Source organism: Bufo bufo, chromosome 6 (genome assembly GCF_905171765.1).
Source record: "Bufo bufo chromosome 6, aBufBuf1.1, whole genome shotgun sequence".
In the NCBI taxonomy this organism is placed as follows: domain Eukaryota; kingdom Metazoa; phylum Chordata; class Amphibia; order Anura; family Bufonidae; genus Bufo; species Bufo bufo.
In genome coordinates this window covers 302,557,887-302,582,586 of record NC_053394.1, presented here as the reverse complement: position 1 = coordinate 302,582,586, position 24,700 = coordinate 302,557,887, and the positions used below count along the sequence as shown (strand labels likewise).

Genomic DNA, 24,700 nt, shown 5'->3' with positions numbered 1-24,700 from the left:
TCATTGCTGGTTGGCCAAGATAACCATCTAAGAGGTGGCATATATAAAGACCTCTTTATTAAGGCACGTTATATGCCCTGTAGATGTGAGATCCCAAGTAAAAAAAACTTTTGACCCTATATTGACCCTCTCAGCCTCACATATTAACCCCTCTCAATAGTCTCCCACAGCAAATATCTCTCTTCTTCCCACCCTCATACAGGGTGATGACGGGAGGTGCCTTCATAACCCTCTCCTACTTATCACACTCCCTAGCTGGAGGCTTCTAGTTGTGCTGATGCCCATGTGACTCTTGTTCTTTGATCCCAATTACAGTGATTTGTTTGTATATTAACAACACCCATGCTAAGACCCCCATCCTGTCATTCCCATGAATTACAGTATTGAACCCCAGCATGGCAGAACGCAGGACCTTCTATCGTTTCTTTTGCTGCTGCTGTCATGAGGAGGCACCAGAGAAGAGTCCACTGATCAGGTAACCTCTGATTAGATTGTAGATACCTCTGATCTTGTGTAATTTATACCTATACAGATATATGGGAATATGCTTCTACTGCATCTTGTATAATACCATATATGATCTATTATATCACTCAGCATTTACAAGTAGCCCTGCATTTTGTAACATACCGTAATTTAATTGAACCAGTCAAAATGTATACAGTGGTCACTGAAGTCAGTGTCAGCTATGTGCATATGGGTATTTACCTTTACTTTCTTAAATCTAACAATGTAAAGGGCTTGCCCACATGGGCTCTGTCTGGTGTTGCAGCCCACCCCCATTGTAGTGATTGAGGCTGAGCTGCAATACCAGACACAACCCATCAGACAAGAGTGGTGCTGCTTCTTTTTTTTCTCAGTTAGCGATATTACATCTCCTCTTCCACATTCTTACAATGAATTCCAACCAGAGATCTAAGTGAGATAAAAAATGGGTTTGGGTGATGGTGTGACATTGAAAGTTCCATTGGTTGACCCATTGCTAGAAGTTTATTCAACCTCATCTTGCAGCAAAGGGGCACTTGAGATGTGCCCACCCAAAACTTTTGGATTCTTGCGTAAATACTAGGACAGGTAAAAGACTAAAGACGACAATTGCTGCCCATAGAAAGTACCAATACCACCAGAGCACCAAATCTTTAACTATCCCACACAAAAGTTTAGGAAGCCAGCTGTTGGTAATCCAAGTCTGTAGATACTTTCACTGGAGTAGAAGGGCGAGTAGATCCTCCCAGTGCTGTGCTACTCCACCATACACTGGTAAATAATACTGGATGGTTTTAGTTTGCTCCTAGGTTTGTCCAATATGCCACCACCTGTGCTAAGGGGGTTTTCCATGTAGATTTTTTTTTTAAAGAAAATGGGTCAGAAGGGGATAAAAAAAAAAAAAAGAATCATTACTCACCTCCACCCATCTCCAACCACTGCCCTGCTTCCTTCTGCTCTTCTTTTTCTGGTTCCAGCTTAAATCGCTGTGAAATACCATGAATGGCCCACTCATCCAATCACTGGCCATAGCATTGACCCGACTGAGCCTGCAATTGGCTGAGTGATCCTTTCCTGACATTTCCAGCGTGTCAAGCCAGGATCAGGAAGTGAAGAGCAGTGGGGACTGGTGCATGATTGGAACAAAAGTAACGAGGGATCAGTGGAGGTAATAATTAATTTTTTTTAACCCCTTTTGACCCATGTTTTTAAGCAGCACTGCTAATAAATTAAAGGGAACCTGTCACCTAGAAAACACATATTAGACCGCCAGCATTACCTTATTGCAGTCTGTAGCATGATTCCAAAGTTATCTGTGTCTTTGCTGTATGATGCGCCAAAAATCTGAAGTTTGTACAGATAACAAACAGACACAGAGAACTTTGGAATCATGCTACAGACTGCAAAAAGGTAATGCTGGTGGTTTAATATACATTCTCCAGGTGACAGGAAGTTGTAAAACTCATGCACTTACATTAGAGAAAATAATGCCACCAAAGTGCAAGGATGTACAGTACAGACCAAAAGTTTGGACACACCTTCTCATTCAAAGAGTTTTCTTTATTTTCATGACTATGAAGGCATCAAAACTATGAATTAACACATGTGGAATTATATACATAACAAACAAGTGTGAAACAACTGAAAATATGTCATATTCTAGGTTCTTCAAAGTAGCCACCTTTTTCCTTTGATTACTGCTTTGCACACTCTTGGCATTCTCTTGATGAGCTTCAAGAGGTAGTCCCCTGAAATGGTCTTCCAACAGTCTTGAAGGAGTTCCCAGAGATGCTTAGCACTTGTTGGCCCTTTTGCCTTCACTCTGCGGTCCAGCTCACCCCAGACCATCTCGATTGGGTTCAGGTCCGGTGACTGTGGAGGCCAGGTCATCTGGCGTAGCACCCCATCACTCTCCTTCATGGTCAAATAGCCCTTACTTTCAAAGTTTTCCCAATTTTTCGGCTGACTGACTGACCTTAATTTCTTAAAGTAATGATGGCCACTAGTTTTTCTTTACTTAGCTGCTTTTTTCTTGCCATAATACAAATTCTAACAGTCTATTCAGTAGAACTATCAGCTGTGTATCCACCTGACTTCTCCTCAACACAACTGATGGTCCCAACCCCATTTATAAGGCAAGAAATCCCACTTATTAAACCTGACAGGGCACACCTGTGAAGTGAAAACCATTTCAGGGGACTACCTCTTGAAGCTCATCAAGAGAATGCCAAGAGTGTGCAAAGCAGTAATCAAAGCAAAAGGTGGCTACTTTGAAGAACCTAGAATATGACATCTTTTCAGTTGTTTCACACTTGTTTGTTATGTATATAATTCCACATGTGTTAATTCATAGTTTTGATGCCTTCAGTGTGAATCTACAATTTTCATAGTCATGAAAATAAAGAAAACTCTTTGAATGAGAAGGTGTGTCCAAACTTTTGGTCTGTACTGTATATACCACAGAACAAGTCTGTATGGCTACTGTGGGAACCCTCGAAGAGGGGAGTCATTCTAGGGAGGTGTTGACCACATTTAACCATAGATGGTTGAACCTGTATAGGGATATGGTCTTACCAAGTGCTGCAATGTTAGCAAACCAAGAAAGTGAACATTTATTTGAGTCATGAAAATGGAATGGGAACACCAGGACTAGTGAGTGGGTACTTTGGTGGTGTCAAACAGCATCTGGAAGGAGAATAATTCAGGCAACATACTTACTCCTGCAAAGAGTGTTTCTTCTCTGATCCTGATCCAGGTTCTTCTCTTACTGCTGCTCCAAGGTATTTTGTGCTCATTGTAAGGCAAATATTCATTCCCTTTTTCCAAATCTTTTATTTCACTCTCAATATGTATCGGTAACTCATCATGGTGGTTTAAACTCATATGAATGTGTCATTGCTTCAGTATCAGGACACAATATTTTAGTAGAAGGAATTTGTGCAGGTGACATTGATGGTCCACTGTATACACCCCACTATTATAGTGAAGATAGTGGTCAGAGAGAACTATTTGGCCCAGATTGAATTTGTGGCCATAATGGTACATTTGGTGAATTGATCTACTAGGTTGGAGACTGGTTTCTGACAATTGCGTTCCATAAGCTGGTAGACTGATTCATTTACCTCTAGTTTTGTTCTAGGGTGGTGTTGTGGTGCAGACTACAAGCCTCCCCAGTGCTGCCGATTCCGAGGGAGCTGAGGTCAGGGATAATTGGATGGAATGGGAAACCCATTTTCATTTTGCTATAGGCCCCCGCCTTGTGATTACACTCCTGATTATGTAAATTTGTAATATATGTAGAGAATGTGTACTACTAACAGTTGTTGCAACATTAACATGCTAGTAGATGTATTGATCCAAGCTTATATATAACCCATATTATGTCACATATATCTATATTGTGATGTATTGGTTAATTTTCTAATTGCTATGAGGCAACCTAATCAGGGAAGCAGATGCTTCATGGCATAGTGAATCTTTGCTCTTGACATAACTAGGGCAGTTGCTAGTTCAGGGTGAAGTATTTTAAGGTATTTTGGGTATTTATATTGCATATTTTATTGTAGTGAGACACTCTTGTACTTTGACCGGGAGGTGAAGCGTCGGAGAGCAGAAGAGGCAAACTTGTGGAATGAGCCCCAAGATGTGTCTCACACAGAAAGAGATGATGATCGTGATCTATACAACTTACTTCAGAAAAGAGCAAGGACACGGAGGGGTTCAGAGGTCAGTGCATAAGAAGAGATAAGTAGTAATAAGTGAATGAATGTGAGATGGCATATGACAAGCCGCTATGGTCCAGAGCTGGCTTAAAACTTACTCCCTGAAATCACAACAATATGCAAGGAAGGGGGTATAAATACTAAAACTTAACGTTTAATAAACCATTAAAAACACAAAAGTCTCAATGATAAAGGTTCTTCCCACACAACACTGGTACAGGAAATGTCACAACAGACACGTGTGGTCACTCGTGCCTGCATGTCAATCCCGCATAACCAGAAAAATAAAGTAAAATAAATTGCCTTGCCGGATCCAAAAAGAGGAGTTATCAGATGGTGTGGTCATAGGGTGGTGCCGGTAGCAGGTAAACACATATGGATGATGCATGATAGATACATCCGCGTTGGGCAGCAGGTGCAGTTGAACTGTTCCCGAAAGACACTAATAAATGGGACAAGGGACCTAGAACACCCAGCCTATATATATATGTGTAACATCCTAGAGTGGTGTTACCACTTCTGCACCTTGCTACTGTCTTTATTGGTCTAACCTCATGTCATCGTATGCATTTATTCCAGGTCCTCCACACTATGCATTTCTAATGTTATGTAACTGTTCATGTAATGTGCCTGGTTCACCAGCAGGTGGCAGAAAATATGGCAGAGCTATAGTTAGAGAGAATAGAACTTACCATTCCATTCTAACCCCCCTCTGTAGGGGAGTGGGTCAGCCGTACTTCCTTAAGGAAGGGTGGGGACCAGTTAGTTAGTCTAGTTAACCCCTGCTAGGGAAAGGGTGTGCAGGGGCACATCTCTGCTGGATATGCCTACGCCAGCCAGAGCACCCTAAGCTCTGCTGGCCATGGAGGCCTCAGAAGCCAGGAGGAAAGTTCCCTGGTATAACCTAGAGTCAGACTACAAAGTGAAGTGCAGAATACAGAAGAAGCTGAGTTATACAGCCAGCCTGTCAGTACAGCAGAGTGGAGTTTGCCTGCCAGTTTCATGCTAAAGTCTGCTGGAACCAAGGCAAACTGTAAACCGTTTTGGAGAACGTTTATGCAAAGTAAAGCTGCCATTGAACTTCTTCTCAAGGTTTGGACTCCAGTTATTCTTTTAACCCTCAATTATTCCCCCTATTTATTGCTTCGGAGCCAAAGCCTGGGGTCCAGCAGTATCCAGGTAGGAGCACCTTGACACACAATAAGAGACATTTTAGGCCGCAACATACCACTCTGCATTTCCTACACCTGGGACGCGGTATATAGAGGGCCCTGGGGGGGAGGCCGCTCGATGCAATCTTGGCATCACGAAACACAATCTACTTTTGCCCCTGGAAGACCCCCTCTATCTGTTAAACCCCCTACAAGAGACTTTATAGCATCTACTTACTGCTGGAGAGTGTGGATCTGCATCAGTTGCAGCACTGTGGCAAAACAGGGGTTAATCGGCCATCTTGGATTTGGGCATCCTGTGTTGACAGGAAGACATCCACAAAGCAGAGGGGAGGGAACCAAACAGCCCGCCTCCACAGAGGAACCATTCTTACAGCAGAAGGAACTAAAGTGTTAAGTACAAGTCCCCAGGAGGACAAAGAAATCGACTGCACCCCTACAAGAAGTAGAAGCGGCGGCAATTTTGAAAAAGGGAAAATGCAGTTCCTTCTTCCCTGGATACTGAGAGGTCTGAGTGAGTACTTCTGTGGAAAATAAACTTGCTAAAGACTGTTTGGGGCCATTATCTGCCTACCAGAGCATCATACTCCCCCAAATTGCGCAGTTGCAGTGACTATTAATGAAGCCACGCACCAATTCTGCCGCCGCTGCCCATAGCAACGTGCACTTAAATTGCAATCTAGCTTACATTGACCCCTCTAGTCTGGTACAGGGTATCAGAAGCCATGTCTGACAGCGAAGATAGCACCCACTTGGACCGCAGTCAGCAGTCAGCAGTCAGCAGCAGATGCAGCCACCTGCATCATGCCTCTTACTATGCCATACTATATTGGAGCACCATGGCTCCCACATTATTCAGGAGAAGCCCACCAAGAACATCTGCAGTATGTCACTGATCTACTCAGAGAGAAGGATGACACATGGCAGAATGACCTTGCCTGATTGAAGGCCCGCAGGAGGAGTGCATTACAGGACTTGATAAAGAAAGAGGAAGAAAGGAAGAAGATTGAGAGGATGCTTAGCGGAGAAGGTGACTTATCAGAAAGAAGAAAAAGGTTAAAAACATATAAAGAAATAGTGAAGGAAAAAGAGAGCAGAGAAAGGGAATTGCATGAAGCCTACAAAAACACAAAGACTTCCTCTCAGCCGCCTGCTAAAGACATCACACCTGGTATGACTCTACCAGATCCTCCAACCACTGAAAGTGACCTATCCACCAGTGAGGAGTCCACTGATACTGCTCCATGCACTCCGGAACCACAACCGAATGCGGAGCTCCTTGCTATAAAAAACCAAGGGTCTATTCTTTACTGCTGTCTGGAGAACTTGTCACCTACAAGGAAAAAGCCAAGGTTTACAGAGGATCCTCCAGAAGAGGGTGACCTTGCAGTTCCAAGTTCTGCCACAGAAGGCCACCGGGAGATCGCTGATGAAGCTTCTATTGGAGTTACAGCTGCAGAGGGCACCAGAGCTAGCAGTCACAGCGATGAGGATGTCATGCAGCTTAAAGAAGGACTTTTGCACCCTCAACTATGGGACCCAGGAGGAAGACTTCCAGCCCCTCCTGTAAGAGACCTCGTGCTGTGAAGAAAACCATCCATTGGACTACTGGAGCCACAACGTGAACTGTGTCTAAAGGGTGTGAACTGGTTGGCCCGTTTGTGTGTTCTTGTTGCCCTTGTTTGGTCCTCACCTAGAGGGTAATGTTTTGTAAGGACTCCGCCTATCTGCTAGAAACTGACTCCAAGTTGCGCTCAACAGCGCCAAATTCCCTTTTTATCCCCTTCGCAGGTTAAGTGGAAACCCACCTGCCTTACGGGTTCTCATTAAAATTGCTCCTAGTGATAATGTTGTTCTGCCTCATGTGGATTACAAATATTGACATTACTACCTCATGTGGATTACAAATGACTCTTGCACTATTTGTTCTAGTTTGGTGCACTTGATCCACCAACACTTAAGGAATAGACTCAAAGGTATATCTGAGCTCATTATGGACTCTAATGTGAATTTGATTGCATTATATATTTGCACAATTATTGCACCAATGTTTTACCGTTCCAGCAACGTTCAAGTATTTAGCCCATTGTCTAGATTCTATTACAGGTTCCGCAATGAGATCCTATGCACTACAAATGGACTCCAGACTTAATATAGTTAGCCAGATAGCTAGCACCTTACTTTCTAGCTCATATGGACTGCCTCTAAAGACGTCAATGTAGAGTCACAAGCAGGTCTAACAACGTCAAGGATAACCCCGCTGCTAATGTGTGTTTAGAGGGAGTAGCCCTCATGGAGATATAGGAGTGAACTGGCTCCTCCTGCTAGTTTGGTGTGTCCTAAGGCATAGTGCGCCACCTTATGGACATACAGTTAGGTCCATATATATATTTGGACAGAGACAACATTTTTCTAATTTTTGTTCTGAGCATTACCACAATGGATTTTGAACAAAACAATTCAGATGCAGTTGAAGTTCAGACTTTCAGCTTTAATTCAGTGGGTTGAACAAAATGATTGTGTAAAAATGTGAGGAACTAAAGCATTTTTTAAACTCAATCCCTTCATTTCAGGGGCTCAAAAGTAATTGGACAAAATAAATAAATGTAAATAAAATGTTAATTTCTAATACTTGGATGAAAACTCTTTGTTGGCAATGACTGCCTGAAATCTTGAACTCATGGACATCAGCAGACGATGTGTTTCCTTCTTTTTAATGCTCTGCCAGGCCCTTACTGCAGCGGTTTTCAGTTGCTGTTTGTTTCTGTCTGAAGTTTAGTCTTTAACAAGTGAAATGCATGCCCTAATGGGTTCAGAGCAGGTGACTGACTTGGCCATATAAGAATATTCCACTTCTTTGCTTTAATAAACTCCTGGGTTGCTTTGGCTTTATGTTTTGTGTCATTGTCCATCTGTATAATGTAACGCCGACCAATCAGTTTGGCTGCATTTGAGCACACAATATGTCTCTGAAAACTCCAGAATTCATCCGGCTTCTTCTGTCCTGTGTCACATCATCAATAAACACTAGGGACCCAGTGCCACTGGCAGCCATGCATGCCCAAACCATCACACTGCCACTGCCGTGTTTTACAGATGATGTGGTATGCTTTGGATCATCAGCTGTACCATGCCTTTGCCATACTTTTTTCTTTTCATCATTCTGGTAGAGGTTGATCTTGGTTTCATCTGTCCAAAGAATGTTCTTCCAGAAGTGTGCTGATTTTTTTTTAGCAAAGTCCAATCTAGCCTTCTTATTCTTGAAGCTTATTAGTGGCTTGCACCGTGCAGTGAACCCTCTGCATTTACTTTCATGCAGTGTTCTCTTTACAGTAGATTTGGATATTGATACACCTATCTCCTGGAGAATGTTGTTCACTTGGTTGGCTGTTGTGAAGGGGTTTCTCCTCACCATGGTAATTATTCTGCGATCATCCACCACTGTTGTCTTCCGTGGGCGTCCAGGTCTTTTTCCATCGTTGAGGTCAACAGTGCTTTCTTTCTTTCTCAGGGTGTACCAAACTGTAGATTTTGCCACACTGTAGCAATTTCTCAATTTTTTTTTTAATGTTTTCGCAGATGAAAGGATGGCTTGTTTCACCTGCATGGAGAGCTCCTTTGACCGCATGTTTACATCTCAGCAAATTCTTCAAAATGCAAGCACCACACCTTAAATCAAATTGCTTTTATGTGCTTAATTGAGAATGAAATAATGAAGGAATTGCCCACACCTGCCCATGAAACAGCCTTTGAGCCAATTGTCCAATTACTTTTGGTCCCTATAAAAACGCTGAAACTCCTAAACCCTTCATGCGATTTTAATGTGGATACCCTCAAATGAAAGCTAAAAGTCTGGACTTTATGTCCATTATATAACTATAACTTGAATATATTTTAGTAAACAGGTAATAGAAACAAAATTTGTGTCAGTGTCCAAATATATATGGACCTAACTGTAAATGTTTAGCTACCTGTTCAGTCATCAAGGTGACAAAGAGTAAAGCATTATAAGGCCTTGGTGCTAGTAAGGAATTACAGGATGAAACCATCCTTCTATTTACGGGCATCTCATAGTATCGTGGAGGGATTACAGTACATGACACCCCCAAGCTCCATATACGAGTCTGGCCCAGTCCTGTGTGGAGTATTTGAGCACTTGGTGCAGTATATTTCTTGGTTCACTGGTTATACCGAGAGGGCAAACTCATACGAGCAGGAACCAAGTGGTAGCCGTCTCTATGTTAGTATATGTATGTCATGATAGTCTATAGTATTAAGCAGCACTTTAATGTCCCCTTGGGTACCCTTAGAGCACACACCCTAAGCACAAGCCGAGGGCGGCTTGGTTTTTAAGTAAGGGGGTATGTAACACCCCAGAGTGTTTTTTTATGGTTTATTAAAAGTTAAGTTTTAGTATTTATACCCCTTCCTTGTATACTGAATATAAGATGGGCAATACTTATAGTGAAGATTTCACTTGGGATGCGGCACAGTATTTGTAGTCTCTGAAATTTGCAGCATAGGGCAAACCCTGGCCTATGCAAAAGAAAAAAATTGCTATTAAAAATCTATCTATCTATCTATCTATCTATCCATCTTCTGCCAAAATCAGCACCCCTGTCCACACTTTCTTCTCCCTACTGCATCATTGTGCCCATTTAAGTGAATGGAAGCGGCACTGCAGTACCCAGTTCCAGCCACTACACAGTGGATGAAGTTGTGTAGATCCGGCCACCTAACTACTCAGTAACATCTTGACCTACTTGGTGACAACAGTGGGTGTGTGGGTGTTGTATGCCTGATGATTAGATATTGATAAGGAATAGGCCATCAATATTAAAATCCTGGACAACTGTTTTAAGTATAATACCACCAAGACTTTGCTGTGATTTTCCTTCTCCTCAGGGCTACCGCCGGCTTAGTTTTGATATCAGTGCCCACAGACAGATACGTAAAGATGTGAAGGATCGTTGGAGGGTGCTTCTGGACAATCTAGGTGAGACATAGGTTAACCCCTGTGAAATCATCAGTAAACAATCATCCTGACACCAAATGCTAATTTCCCCTGCAGCGCCACCACATGGAAAATGAAGTATTACATATTGCTTATAGAAATCCATAGGCTGTCCTTGTGAGTCCTCCAGAGTAGTAGACACTTTTTTTTATATCAAACATTAGGGATTCTCCTCTATTAATTCCATAACAGGGTATTTAAAAGTAGGTTTTGTAGCTCCGACATCTCTTTTAAGTTAATTCACTGCACGTATGGAAAATTGAAAATGTAAAATATAGGTATATTGTGCTTGTAGAAAGTCATTTTAGGTCAGTACTGGTTGTTTTGACAAGAGTCTTTCACTTGTATCCATATTATTCAAATCCAGGTCTCTTCTTTATTCTTCCCAGTCTCACCTCAGATTCTTTCTTAAACTGTAGGTTTTCGTAATGAAGCAGACTCTTTGCTCAATGTGCATTCTAATACCTCCTACAATAGTATGCGGAACCCCACAGAGGCTCGTCATCTGCTCAACCTGTTAGCCGAGGAGACTAGCATATTTGAGCAGCCCAACCTTCCACCTCCTGAGAGGTACCTGTTTGTTCTGGTAAGTCGAGAAAGACTGAGAACCCTTTTAATGGCTTATACTAATATTTATTTACATACAATGTATATTAGATACATGATTATCAGTTTATATAGTCCATGCTCTAAGCACATGACATTCAAAGCCATGAATTGGGGGCAAGTCTACCTATTCAGGCTCTAGCCAATGCAACTTATAGGTGTCATAGTGCAACCAAATATGATTCCTCTTTTAGTCTTATGAAGCAATAGCTGAAGGACCCGGCTTTGCTCGGGTATATTTAATCTATATTATTTAATAATAGGAAAATGAGCGAGCACTCATACACTTGGCAACCAGATTGACATATGCAGAAAATATTTATTAAATCCCCATAAAATACAAGTAATAAAATTTATAAGAACAATGTAGCAATAATATACAACATTACAGTCACATATATTGTGGTAGATATGATCGATACTATATTCAATAAAAATATATTCGATAGAAATATTCGATAAATTGAATGGTAGAAAATTCAATGTTGAAATATTCGATAGAATATTCAATACCACTCAATAGTGTCGATAAATTCAATAGTATATATCCCACCAAAAAACTTCAAGTATATGCTGTTATTTGGGAAAGAGGGGGTATTATCTTCTAGCACTCTATCCCAATTTGGAAAACTGAATGTCACTGAAAATGTTGTAGGTGTATTCACTGGGAGCACAATATGTTCATAAAGTGTCCACAGGAATCCTGATAATGTGAAAAGTCTCTTATAGCATATCCTTTTAAGGTCGATATGAGCTTTAAATATTTGCCGGCTTATTCAGTCGCTCCATACAGCAAGCTGGTTTAAATTTCGCGGGAGTTCCAAAGATCGCGGGAGTTGCCACTCTGTTCCGCAATTTCCTTTGGTGCAGCTTTCGACAATAAGAATAGTTAATCCTTTACTGTAGAAATTTTCTTCTGTATGGCCATACAGTATTATCGGTGGCTTTTCAATGCAGGTACATCACTTGTTTCACCATACGCGTTATGGGTAGATTCACTCTCCCTTCCTCAGTGAGCCACCACAACCTACCACTATATTATTTAATGTTTGTGTGTGTCGTTAAAAGATATCAACAATATCCACTATAACAGTGACATCTATAGCACCCCGCTCTCAAAACAGTGACCCCCCCACAGTGCCCCGTCCCTTAAAATTGGACTTCCACAAGAGCCAACCCCCTTAACTTTGACCTTTACAGCAGCCTTCCCCTTTAACAGTGACTTTCACAGCATACCACCCCCTTGACAGTGACCTTCACAGGGGTCCGCCCCCTTAACAGTGGCCTTTACTGGATCGGGGGCGTGTCTTTTTGAACAGCTCACTCTAAGACAGCAGCACTGTATTGTCTGAGTGTGAGCTACAGGGAGAAAGTCACCCTCCCATCCCTGTCGGCTGAGAAGTGGAGGGGGAGTGGCCTAGCCAGATCAGGGGCGTGGCTTAGCGGGACCTAGAAGTTGATTTTTAATTTAATTTTTTCAATCTCAGTCGGCTGAGTGGGAGGGGGCATGACCTAATTGGTTCAGGGGCATGTCCTTTTTAACAGCTCACTCTAAGACAGCAGCACTGTGCTGTCTGAGTGTGAGCTACAGGGAGAAAGTCATCGTCCCTCCCACACCTGCAGCTGACAGAATTTGAATTTGACCTTCATTTTTTCAATCCCCGTCGGCTCAGGAGTGGGAGGAGGCGTGGCCTAACCAGATCCGGGCGTGGCTTAGCGGTACCTAGAAGTTGATTTTTAACTTTGTTTTTTCAATCTCATTCAACTGAGGAGTGGAAGGGGGCGTGGCCTAAAAAGATCAGGGGTGTGGCTTGTTAGGACCTGGGGGCAGGGTTTTAAGTCTCTTGAGGGTGGACACATTGTGGCAGGGGGCGTGTCTGGGCTCCTTCCTGCAAGAGTGATGCCCCTTACTGGCCCATTTGCATACCAAATAAACTGGATTTTCAGAGGAGAAAAACATCTATTGCTGGAACAAAGGCACATCTTGAAATAAGGTACTAAGTGCTATTAGGCCATGGCTTTACTTCAATAGCGATTATCCTGGTGATAGATTTCCTGGTGACGTCATGATGCCCTGGTACTTAAGGACACATGACATACTGGTATGTCATGTGTATTTACGATCGGAAAGAGTGCCTGCTGAAATCATTCGGCAGGCACTCTGTGACAATGCTGAGGGGGTCCAGGGAAACCCCCCTGTATTGGCGATCAATTCAGACCTGCGGTTTTCTGTGTTTCCGGGTTATTCGGATAACCCGATAACCCGGAATAGGATGGCGATCGGTGGTGTGATAATACACCACCAATCACCATCCTTAGATCCTGTGAGGTGATGGTGACATCACCTCACAGGATCGCTTCCTATTGGCTGCACGGGCGGGGGTTAACTTCCCCTAGCTCTCCTCTCCTCCTCCATTCTGCGTCCATGAGTGAGGAGAGAGAGAGCAGCCTGCGTTGGATCTCCTGACTCAGCACCCCCATCTGTGCCCAGCACCCCCCTTCTGACCCTCCACATTGCCATCTGGCACTAAAAGGTACTTTTTTTTTCTGTTAGGTTTAGAGCAAAGTCTGCGAACACCCGAATGCACACGCACACACACACTCCCCTATGGCCCGCCGGATGTTCTCGGCCGAGGAGGCATACGCCCAGCTTGCCTCCGACTCCGAGAGCCCCAGTGAGGACGAGGATGACCCCACTTTCCTCTTGTCCTCCGCATCCTCCTCATCATCTAGCGATGATGATGAGCCCTCAAGGCGGCGGAGACGCCGCCAGGCGGAGCAAGGGGACCGCCATGCCAGGGACCCTGTGGCCCACAGTAGTATGAGCAGCTCTGGGGCTCGTACTAGTTTTCCGGCCCACTAGATAAGTCCACCTGAGCCCCCTACCGGTGAACTTGCATGGTGTACCCCAGAGGATTTTGAGCCTGTGATTGCTGATTTTTTTGTCCAGCCAGCAATCCAGATTCCCACAGTGGGCTTTCACTGAATATGACTATTTTAGTCTTTTTTTCAGTGACCACTTTGTGAATCTGATGGTGGAGCAAACAAACTTGTACGCCCAACAGTTCATTGCTCAACACCCGGGCTCCTTTTTGGCTAGGGCCGGTGGCTGGACTCCGGTCAGTGCAGCCGAGATGAGGACGTTTTGGGGCCTCGTGCTACACATGGGCCTAGTCAAAATACCCAGTGTCAGGCTGTACTGGAGTGGGAACGTCCTCTACCAGACCCCACTTTACAGTACGGCCATGACACTCTTCCGTTTTGAGGCCTTTCGGAAATGCCTGCATTATGCAGATAATGCAGCATGTCCCTCCCCCAAGGTGATCCCGCCTATGACCGCCTGTACAAAATCAGGCCTGTCATCGATCACTTTGGGGACAAATTTTTGAAGGCCTATGTACCTAAAAGGGAGGTCGCAGTTGATGAGTCTCTCATTGCTTTCAAGGGGAGACAAATTTTCCGCCAGTATGTTCCCTCTAAGCAAGCAAGGTATGGCGTGAAGCTGTAAAAACTTTGTGAGAGTACCTCAGGGTACACTTACAAGTTTCGTGTGTACGAGGGGCGAGATTCCCGTATTGAATCCCCAGAATGTCCCCCCACTCTGGGTGTTAGCGGGAAACTTGTGTGGGACCTTATGCACCCACTGCTAGATAAGAGTTACCACCTGTACTTGGATAACTTTTATACTAATATCCTCTTGTTCCAGTCCCTCGCCGCCAGATCCACGTCCGCTTGTGGGACCGTGCAAAAAAATCTGCCTCCCTACCCCCCCTCCAGGTACCTATCCCCAGGGGTGAGACCTGTGCCCTTACCAGTGGAAACCTGTTGCTAGTCAGATATAAGGACAAGAGGGATGTCCTTGTACTGTCCACAATTCACGGTAACGGCATCACCCCTGTCCATGTGCGAGGTACCACGGCAACGGTCCTCAAGCCCGATTGTATCGTCGACTACAATCGTTATATGCGAGGAGTTGATCTCTCTGATCAAGTCCTCAAGACATATAATGCCATGCACAAAACCCGGCATGGTACAAAAAAGTTGCGGTCTACTTGGTACAGGTTGCCTTGTACAACTCTTTTGTGCTGTTCCAGAGCGCTGGCAACACAGGGAAATTCCTTCAGTTCTATGAGGCAGTACTCAAGGACCTGATCTTTTCTGACCGGGAAAGAGCAGGCCGGAGTACCTCGGGAACTGGAGGCGCCCAGATTGTCCCTGGCCAACACTTTCCAGGTGTGGTCCCCCATACTGGAAAGAAGGGACGGACCCAAAAAAAGGTGCAGAGTGTGTCACAGGAGGGGGATACAGAAGGACACCACCACTGAGTGTGACACGTGCCCCGATCATCCGGGCCTCTGCATTATTGGTTGCTTCAGGGAGTACCACACTTCCATGGAGTACTAAATTTATAATCCCCTTCCCCAATTTGATTTCAATTTAGCCATCGACAATCGAAAAAAAACTATGATTCTCAGACTTGAGACACCAAAAAAAAAAAAGATATTTTATAAAAACTAAAATAAAAAAAAAGTAGACATATTAGGTATCGCCGTGTCCATAAAAATCTGCTCTATAAAAATACCCCATGACCTAACCCCTCAGATGAAAACGGTCAAAAAATATAAAATAAAAACGGTGCAAAAAAAGGTATTTTTTTGTCACCTTACATCACAAAAAGTGTAATAGCAAGCGATCAAAAAGTCATATGCCCCCCAAAATAGTGCCAATAAAACCGTCCTCTTATCCCGCAAAAAATGAGCCCTTACCTAAGAGAATCGGCTAAAAAAAAAAAAACTGACTCAGACTATGGAGATACTAAAATGTTTGTTTTTGTTTAAAAAAGGATAATATAGTGTAAAACCTAAATTTAAAAAAAGTAGACATATTAGGTATCGCCACATCCGTAAGAATCTGCTCTATAAAAATACCCCATGACCTAACCCATCAGATGAACATGGTCGAAAAAATAAAATAAAAATGGTGCCAAAACAGCAATTTTTTGGCAAATTTTCCATTTTAATAAATTTTTCCCAGTGACAAAGCAAGGGTTAACAGCCAAACAAAACTTAATATTTATTACCCTGATTCTGCAGTTTACAGAAACACCCCATATGTTGTCATAAACTGCTGTATGACCAAACGGCAGGGCGCAGAAGGAAAGGAACGCCATATGGTTTCTGGAAGGCAGATTTTGATGGCCTTTTTTTTGGCACCATGTCCCATTTGAAGAACCCCTGATGCACCCCTAGAGTAGAAACTCTATAAAAGTGACCCCATCTAAGAAACTACACCCCTCAAGGTATTCAAACAGATTTTACTAACTTTATTAACCCTTTAGGTGTTCCTCAACAGTTTATGGCAAATGGAGAGGAAATTTCTGAATTTCTATTTTTGGTAACCTTGCCTCACAAAAATGTAATATAGAGCCACCAAAAATCATATGTACCCTAAAAATAGTCCCAACAAAACTGCCACCTTATCCCGTAGTTTCCAAAATGGAGTCACTTTTATGGAGTTTTTACTCTAGGGGTGCATCAGGGGGGCTTCAAATGGGACATGGTGTAAATAAACCAGTCCAGCAAAATCTGCCTTCCAAAAACCACACAGCGCTCCTTTCTCTCTACGCCCTGCCGTGTGCCCGTACAGTAGTTTACAACCATATATGGGGTGTTTCTGCAAACTACAGAATAAGGGCAATAAATTTTGAGTTTTGTTTGGCTGTTAACCCTTGCTTTGTTACTGGAAAAAATTGATTAAAATAGAAAATTTGCCCAAAAATTGAAATTCTTAAATTTCATCTCCATTTGCCAATAACTCTTGTGGAACAACTAAAGGGTTAATAAAGTTTGTAAAATCAGTTTTGAATACCTTGAGGGATGTAGTTTCTTAGATGGGGTCACTTTTATGAAGTTTCTACTCTAGGGGTGTATTAGGGGGGCTTCAAATGGGACATGGTGTAAATAAACCAGTCCAGCAAAATCTGCCTTCCAAAAATCACACGGCGCTCCTTTCCCTCTACACCCTGCCGTGTGCCCGTACAGTAGTTTACGACCACATATGGGGTGTTTCTGCAAACTACAGAATCAGGGCAATAAATATTGAGTTTTGTTTGGCTGTTAACCCTTGCTTTGTTACTGGAAAAAATTGATTAAAATTGAAAAAATATAAAAAAATCGAAATTCTGAAATGTTATCTCCATTTGCAATTAACTCTTGTGGAACACCTAAATGTTAACGACGTTTTTAAAATCAGTTTTGAAGACCTTAAGGGGTGTAGTTTCTAGAATGGGGTAATTTTTTGGTGGTTTCTATTATGTAAGCCTCACAAAGTGACTTCAGACCTGAACTGGTCCTTAAATAGTGGGTTTTTTGAAAATTTCAAGATTTGCTTCTAAACTTCTAAGCCTTGTAACATCCCCAAAAAATAAAATTTCATTCCCAAAATGATCCAAACATGAAGTAGACACATGGGGGATGTAAACTAATAACTCTTTTTGAAGGTATTACTATGTATTATAGAAGTAGAGAAATTGAAACTTGGAAACTTGCAAATTTTTCAACATTTTTGTTAAATTTGGTATTTTTTTATAAATAAAAAAAGATTTATTTTTTTTACTCCATTTTACCAGTGTCATGAAGTACAATATGTGACGAAAAAACAATCTCAGAATGGCCTGGATAAATAAAAGCGTTTTAAATGAATTCACACATAAAGTGACACTGGTCAGATTAGCAAAAAATGGCCTGGTCCTTAAGGTGAAATATAGCCGTGTCCTTAAGGTGTTAAAGCTCTCCTACAGCAGTGAAAATAAATGGCTGGGTTTTTATGGAAACCTTGAGTAAAACTGTGTATGTGGAGACTGGAGGACCTGCGAGCTTCTATTGGTTGATATGGGTCATGTGACCAAGCTTCTATTGGCTAATGCATTTTTGGGGAATATCTCAGAGCTGAGACCTGGTCTAAAACCTTCCCGGACACCTCATGTACCTGTGTGCCAAATTTTGTGATTGTAAATGGGACGGAGCGGATTCCTTTAGCGGACATACACACACATACACTCAGCTTTATATATTAGATTAATGGACAGAACACTGATCTTCTTTTCAAAGGATGTTACTTTCATCTAGAACTTTCAAATCTCAAATACAACCCAGCCCATATCAAAGGGGTTCTGCACAAATCTGGTGCGTTTAAGATAACTAAATTGTGGGTTATTTTCGTCAGTCTTAAGTCATCATATCCTCCTCTGTTGAGATTACCTTTTTGTCCATATGTTCCCTTGTAGCATGGTCTCTACGGTCTTACCCTTTATGCCTTTATGCAAATTACTGTAGAAGAAGTCCTGCAGAGAGAGAATGATATGTGGCCATTAGAGATGAGCGAATCGATTCTAAACAAATCACATTTGTTTAGAATTTTCCAAAGATTCATTTTTAGAACAACGCCGATATTTAAGAGACATGATTTTTATGAATCACATAAAATGGCATCCACCATTTATATCACAGTACTGTAGTGAGCACAGAGGGCAGGAAAGATGGACACAGAAGAACACATTACCCTGGTCAGGGCCCTGGTCTGGGGGCTCATCCATATTGTCTTGCAGTCAGCCTCAGCCAATGAAGAGGGACGATATAGACATGTGTCATAGGAACAAGGAAATTATATCATTTTAGCTTGGATATTGATGAGGCCGGATGTCTCTGTCAAGCGTAAAGCAAAGATAGATAGTTATATTTTAGATACAAAACCAATACAGCGAGTTCAGGGTCATAGGGAATGATTTAGGGATTTATTTAGATTGATTGATTTAATTATTGATAGAGTGAGAGGATTTAGCTACGGACAGGACAGTGCTCATTTAGTTTACTGTGTGTTACTTTGCTGCAGCCAGCCATTGACAATCTTGCACTTGCTTTGCTATTGAAAGCTACATTACTTCTTTTTTGTAAAGTGCAGGAGTCAACTAGCAGCCCAATTTATATCTTAAAAAATAATATGTATTGGCTGCTGATTTTTTTTAAGCATCATAACTGAACTGGACACAGTCCAATTGCACATTTTTTTTTATTTAAAAAAAGCTATTATTATAAGAGTTATTCAAGTTTCTTCAATCTTACAGCAGCACAGTCAGCGTATCTATGTTTGCTGCAGAATTTTTCCAGTTGTGCCTTTTTTCCCCAAAAAGTCTCTTCAATAATGTGTACCAAACCTGACCAGAGATATTGTGCAAAGTCATGGCCTGTGTATATTTTTGCTGCAGGCTGTCCAATTCCGCATTTTCCCAAAAAACCTGCATCAATTTTTCTTCAATTAATAATCACACCAAAAAGGACTGGGCTTATTGTTTAGTGTCACGGTCATCATATATTTTTGATGCAGACTGTGTCCAGTTGTACATTTTTTTCAGTAAACCTGTTGTGAAGTTTCCTCATTTAATTATGCCTTCCAAACCTGACTGGACATATTGTGCAGTGTCACAGTCAGTTTATACGGTATTTATGCTGCAAGTTGCATTTAAAAAAAATAAAATTGAAATCTTTATTACAAAGATTTAATTCATCACAGATCTGACTTGTTATTCTGTCACTTACTGTTATATTGTATTGGACTCTTTCCAATGTAACAATTTATGTTCCAAATAAATTGTTGAAAATGTTATTATAAAAATTCCACTTAGCACAGACTAGTGTATTACCTGATCTATTTTTCAGCAACACAACTACTGTACATTGTACTGGCCTCTGCCCAATTGACCACAGGCGAGTGTACTGCCGGACATATTTTCCGGTGTCACCGTTACTGTATACTGTAGTTGGACTCTGTCTAATTGACATTTGACATTTCTAAAAAATTGTTTATCATTTTATTACAAAAATTCCATTTAGCACAGACTAGTGTACTACCTGACACATTGTCCTGCATCACAGCTACCATATATTGTAGAGAACTCTTTCCAGTTGACCATTTGTTTCTACAAAACTGTTGCAATGCCTCCAGTGTATTGTCAGAGAAGGTATTCAGTACAGCAAGTGGGATCATCACAACAAAGTGGATATGATTGTTCTACACAAGTGTGGAAAATATTACATTTGTTTAAAAGAATCAGAGATGGATTTGTGAGCATTTTCATACACTTCTGGCTGAGACCAGTGAATAGATCTGCCATTGCTGACAGTGGCTATTTATCCCTGGCCTAATGGTGCCACTGTTGCTGTTTGCCTATGCATCATGTTCCATACTGTACTAATACTGCTACTACTGACCCTACTGCCACTACTACTATGCCTACACTTTCACAAACCTCATTTCCATCAGGTTCAATATTATACTGCTGCTACTACTACCCCTATACAGCCGCACATCTGCCTTGTCCATCAGGTTCCATACTGTATTGCTGCTGGTCCCAAAAAGGGACAATTTTTGGACTGCTTTTTCAGCACAAGTCATTGTTTTTTCTAGTATTATTGTGTGTGTGTGTGTGTGTGTGTGTGTGTATAAACATGGCCAGATATCTGTCTTCATTAAGAGATCATTTCTGGACCTCTTGTTTAGAACAAGCCATTGCTTTTTTCCATAATAAGGGATAATTTTAGAAACTTTTTTAAAGTTTTATAAAGTATAAAAAAATCTGACAGTTCAGTTTGTTTTTAAACAGGCTGTTTGTTACCACTAGTCAGTTTGTTAGGTTAGTGGTCCATGCCTGCAGCTCCCCTGCTGTCCCTTGTGGGCATGGATGGTGCGCCACTCACCATGCTTTACAGTGTTCCCATACTGCTGCCTAGTACTCCAGTCTCTGACTATTTAGGGTGTGTGTGTGCTCATCTCCAGCCTCTTAAAGGACTGTGCACATGCTTGCTAAACCTTCCTCGGCCAATGGCTATGGGTATTTTAGGCACCCTCTCCAGACAGAGAGGGTGCCTGAGCTTTAGGTTCCCTGGTGACCAGCAAAGATGTTTGAAGTCTAGTGCTTCTGCGATTCTTCTGTGTTTATCCTGTGTTACCCTGCCCGTATTCCTGTCTGTGCTACAGCCCTGTACCTGCTCCGCTTGTATACTCCTGCACTTCTATTTTCAATTTCAGTTCTGTTTCATGTTTAAGTTTAGTTTTCCAGTCCATCTGCCTTGTTTATGTTCCTGTCAAGTTCCCAGCCTGCCTGCCATAACTGTCTTTACTACCACTCTGCCTGCCTGCTTATCCAAGTGTTATCTACACTTTACAATTTACAATCTAGATCTCAAAACCTGCATTTGAGCCCTGTGGTTTTAGTGTGTTTTTTTTTATCCCAGTGCTTGCATAGGAGTCCCTGACCCCAGCGGAACAGCTGCCAACCACACCAAGGCTATCCCAGGACGTAGTGTTCTGGTTGCTCCCCCACTGCAGTCCAGATCCCTGTATAAGGGTTAAAGGGTGAATACCAGGGGAATGCCAAAATAACACCCTTAGGGTTAGCCCAAAGTCAAACTGGTTGGTAAGCACAGTGGGTCCACACTCACTGATCCATAACACAGTTAATATAATCTACCAGTTACTACAATCTGCTACATTACCACCCACAAAACCATGAGAAGGGTCACTGGAAGAGAATCGCAATATGTAAATATATTGCGATGGGCACTTATTCTTTGTGTTCGTCATGCACTTTGTGTCTTCAATGTTCAAATAAATCATGAGTTTTGCATTTTGAACTCTGCAGTGTCAATAGAATATATCTACAAGGTGTTAATCACAAGCAAACATGCTTTTACCCATACTTATATATGTGACTGTCACTACACCACAAGAAGACCCAGGTGTCATAGACAACTTTTCAGGGCAATATGAGCACTTTCATTTCAGGTCGAATTTATGCGTACCTGAATCAAATCTGTCGAACGATTTGTTGAAATGGGACCCATAACGAATTTCAAGAAATTAGCTCCTCTCTGGCCACTAGAGATGTGTAAATATAGGGTGTAGAAGTAGCAGTCACACTCTTGTCCTGGTACATAGGGTACCCAGAGATCCCTCTGTCACATAAGTACAGGCTATTATTACACATGGATCAGGGTGTACATTATTGTACTGGACCAATCATATACTGTAGGATTCCAAGAATACTGTGCAGAAAAGGGTACATTGTGGATGAAGGTGAGAAAAGATTTGTACATACCTGCCAATTCTCCTGGATCATTTGGGTGGCCTCCTGAGAAAAACGTGACACCTCTCAGACTCCTGGAAGAGTTGACAAATTTCCTGAATTCACATGATCAAGCTGCTTTCTCCTAGAGAGCAGCTCTCCATATACTGTACCTTTAATATATGTGGCGCTGGGATTTAGCATCTTTAGATCCAGCCCCAGCCCACAAATGTGCATAGAGGGGAAGACCACTATACAAAAGGAAGTGGGATCTGCCTTGTGCTTTTAATCAGATTATCCTATAGCTGGATTCTACATTTGTCACAAGGGTGTCACGACCTATCGCTGACCCTGTTGTGCCTTGGGTCAGAAGGTCACAGCGGGTGGCTACGCGCTCAGTTTCTCAAGGGATCGCTCCACCTTGTGACTGGTAGATGGGCTCAACATATTCCTGATCAAAAATATCAGCACAGAGCTTCTAATTTTCATATAGTAAGTAAAGATGAGCAAAATTCGATTCAGCTCCGTTGGAAAGTTTTACCAAAAAATGTGCTTCGTGATTAATTACTTCATCGCGAAGCACATTTTTTTTGCAAGTAACGTCCTCTGTCATTGAACCCCTCAGATGCCGCGTTCAACACTGATCTTGGCATCTGAGATCAATATTAAAGCATTTTAGTGGTTGCTAATAAAAAAAATTAAAATAAATTGTACTTACCTCGTCCATTTGATCGCGAAGAGGCCGTCGTGGCCATCTTACTTGAAGATCCAGTGAGAAATCTTGCACAACGCGTGATGACGTCATCACGTCTGCCGGCGTGGTGATGTCATATGTTACCGCGCACAAGATTTCACGTGGGATCTTCAAAGAAGACGCCCGCAGTGGCCTCTTCTCGCTCAAATGGATGAGGCAAGTATGATTTTTTAAATTTTTACTGCCATTTCAGGGAAAATCGATTAGTTACCATGAAGCATGAGTAAATTCGGCTTTGTGGAGAATTACATTTTTCCTATGATGTCAGACCTTAGCTCTCCTCTTGGAAATATTTTTCACTTTCTGGCCAAGGCTCCTAAACACTATGTACAGTAACAGAATATTCATACCTGACATGGTGAATTGGAGTTGGATTTATGGTTTGCATTGAAAGGTCCTCCATAGCCTCCCCTCAGGCTTGTCACACAATGTTCTGGACTGTGTGATTCGCTGCAAGTGATGACAGAACAGACACTAATTACAGGTGCTAAATGTCACTTCTGGAGTGTTTCATTCCACAGAGCTGCCTGATCGAGATGAGGAGGCCACTATGATTTTTGTTATGGAGAACATGACACTGCAGAGCACCTCTACATCACAGCTATTTCCATATAGTTAACACCATATATTATGGTATGTGTTTCAGGACCGGCTCATTGTTCTTGACATGGGAACAGAATTTGTATCGATTGCCAGACGATTTTATCCCCCTGAGACTCTGGAAAGCAGCGAAAAGGAGAGTGTGGAGCCTGGCACTGCTGTCCTGGTAAGCCCAGGCTCGCAGGAGGTGGGAAATGGTGGAGACAAGGAGGAAGAAGAGTGCATGGAATTGGACGAAGAAAGCTTCCTGGTCAACCTCACCGAGTGATCTTTGGAGCCACTATCAGCCTTCCTATGTTACCTATTGTCTGCATCTTTATGTTTTCTCTATGCATCTTAAGAACAATAGTTTGTTCCCTATAATTGCCAGATTGTGAGCAGAGTTGAGAGCTGCATTTACATGTATCACTCATCCCAATTCAGATCCATTATTTGCTGTCAGCAGATCGCTGTTTACACAGGGTCAAGTCGCTGCTCAGAAAGGATGGTTTAAGGTTTCTGCATCAACAATGTTTTTACCTTGCATTATCATCATCATCAATGCTTTCTAGGGTTTGCTCGTTCATAGGTCGAATAGAGGGACATTTTGAAAGGGCAATTATCGGGAATGTTTCACCTGTTTCATGTTTCAAAAGTCATAGCAACCTCCCCATACCTACATATTTTCTGAAAGCAGACACCTGGCACATTGTCAAAATGTCATTCACTACTTTATACACATCGGCACCTCCATGCAATTTTGTGTCAAAGTAAAAATTTTCATAAATATTGCATAAAACTTTACATAAGTTATAAGTGTAAACTAATCAGAAAGTTGTAAGCAGAAGACTTCATAAAAAATAAAAGTTCAACGTGTGCAGAGTTCATACACACCATTTAGGCTACTTTCACACTGGCGGCACCAGGGTCCGGCAGTGGCTCTGGCCCCATTCACTATAATGGGGGCGGGCTAGAGGTCCGGCCGCAGCACGGCAAACATGCCGAGAGGCAGAGAGACATAAACTACAACATGCTGCAGTTTTTGTCCGGCCACCTCTTGGCTTGTTTCCTGTACTGTGGCAGGACCTCTGGCCCACCCCCATTATAGTGAATGGGGCCAGAGCGGACTTCCAGTAGTACGGTGGGCTAGCATTAGCACATATCCGGCAGACTGTTTCCCCACCAACCAGTGTGAAAGTAGCCTTAGGCAGGCCTAGACTTAGCATCTTCCCAACCGGCAAACCATGC

The 24,700-nt window shown here is 42.3% G+C and overlaps 1 protein-coding gene across 1 annotated transcript; it reads left to right on the top strand.

Moving 5' to 3' along the window:
- The first annotated feature begins 380 nt into the window (after positions 1 to 380).
- On the top strand, positions 381 to 24,365 carry LOC121004152 (melanoregulin-like). The gene is made up of 5 exons (XM_040436289.1): positions 381 to 475; positions 4,053 to 4,212; positions 10,286 to 10,376; positions 10,814 to 10,980; positions 23,520 to 24,365. Exons 1-5 carry the CDS (start codon positions 396 to 398, stop codon positions 23,739 to 23,741), a joined length of 720 nt encoding a protein of 239 aa, XP_040292223.1. The 5' UTR covers positions 381 to 395; the 3' UTR covers positions 23,742 to 24,365.
- Positions 24,366 to 24,700: the final 335 nt, after the last annotated feature.

Excerpts from the sequence above, each read along its gene's own strand:
- LOC121004152 (XM_040436289.1), top strand. The coding sequence starts at position 396 with ATGGCAGAACGCAGGACCTTCTATCGTTTCTTTTGCTGCTGCTGTCAT. Across the intron at positions 476-4,052 it reads GAGAAGAGTCCACTGATCAG|TGAGACACTCTTGTACTTTG; the intron begins GTAACCTCTGAT and ends ATTTTATTGTAG. Across the intron at positions 4,213-10,285 it reads GGACACGGAGGGGTTCAGAG|GGCTACCGCCGGCTTAGTTT; the intron begins GTCAGTGCATAA and ends CCTTCTCCTCAG.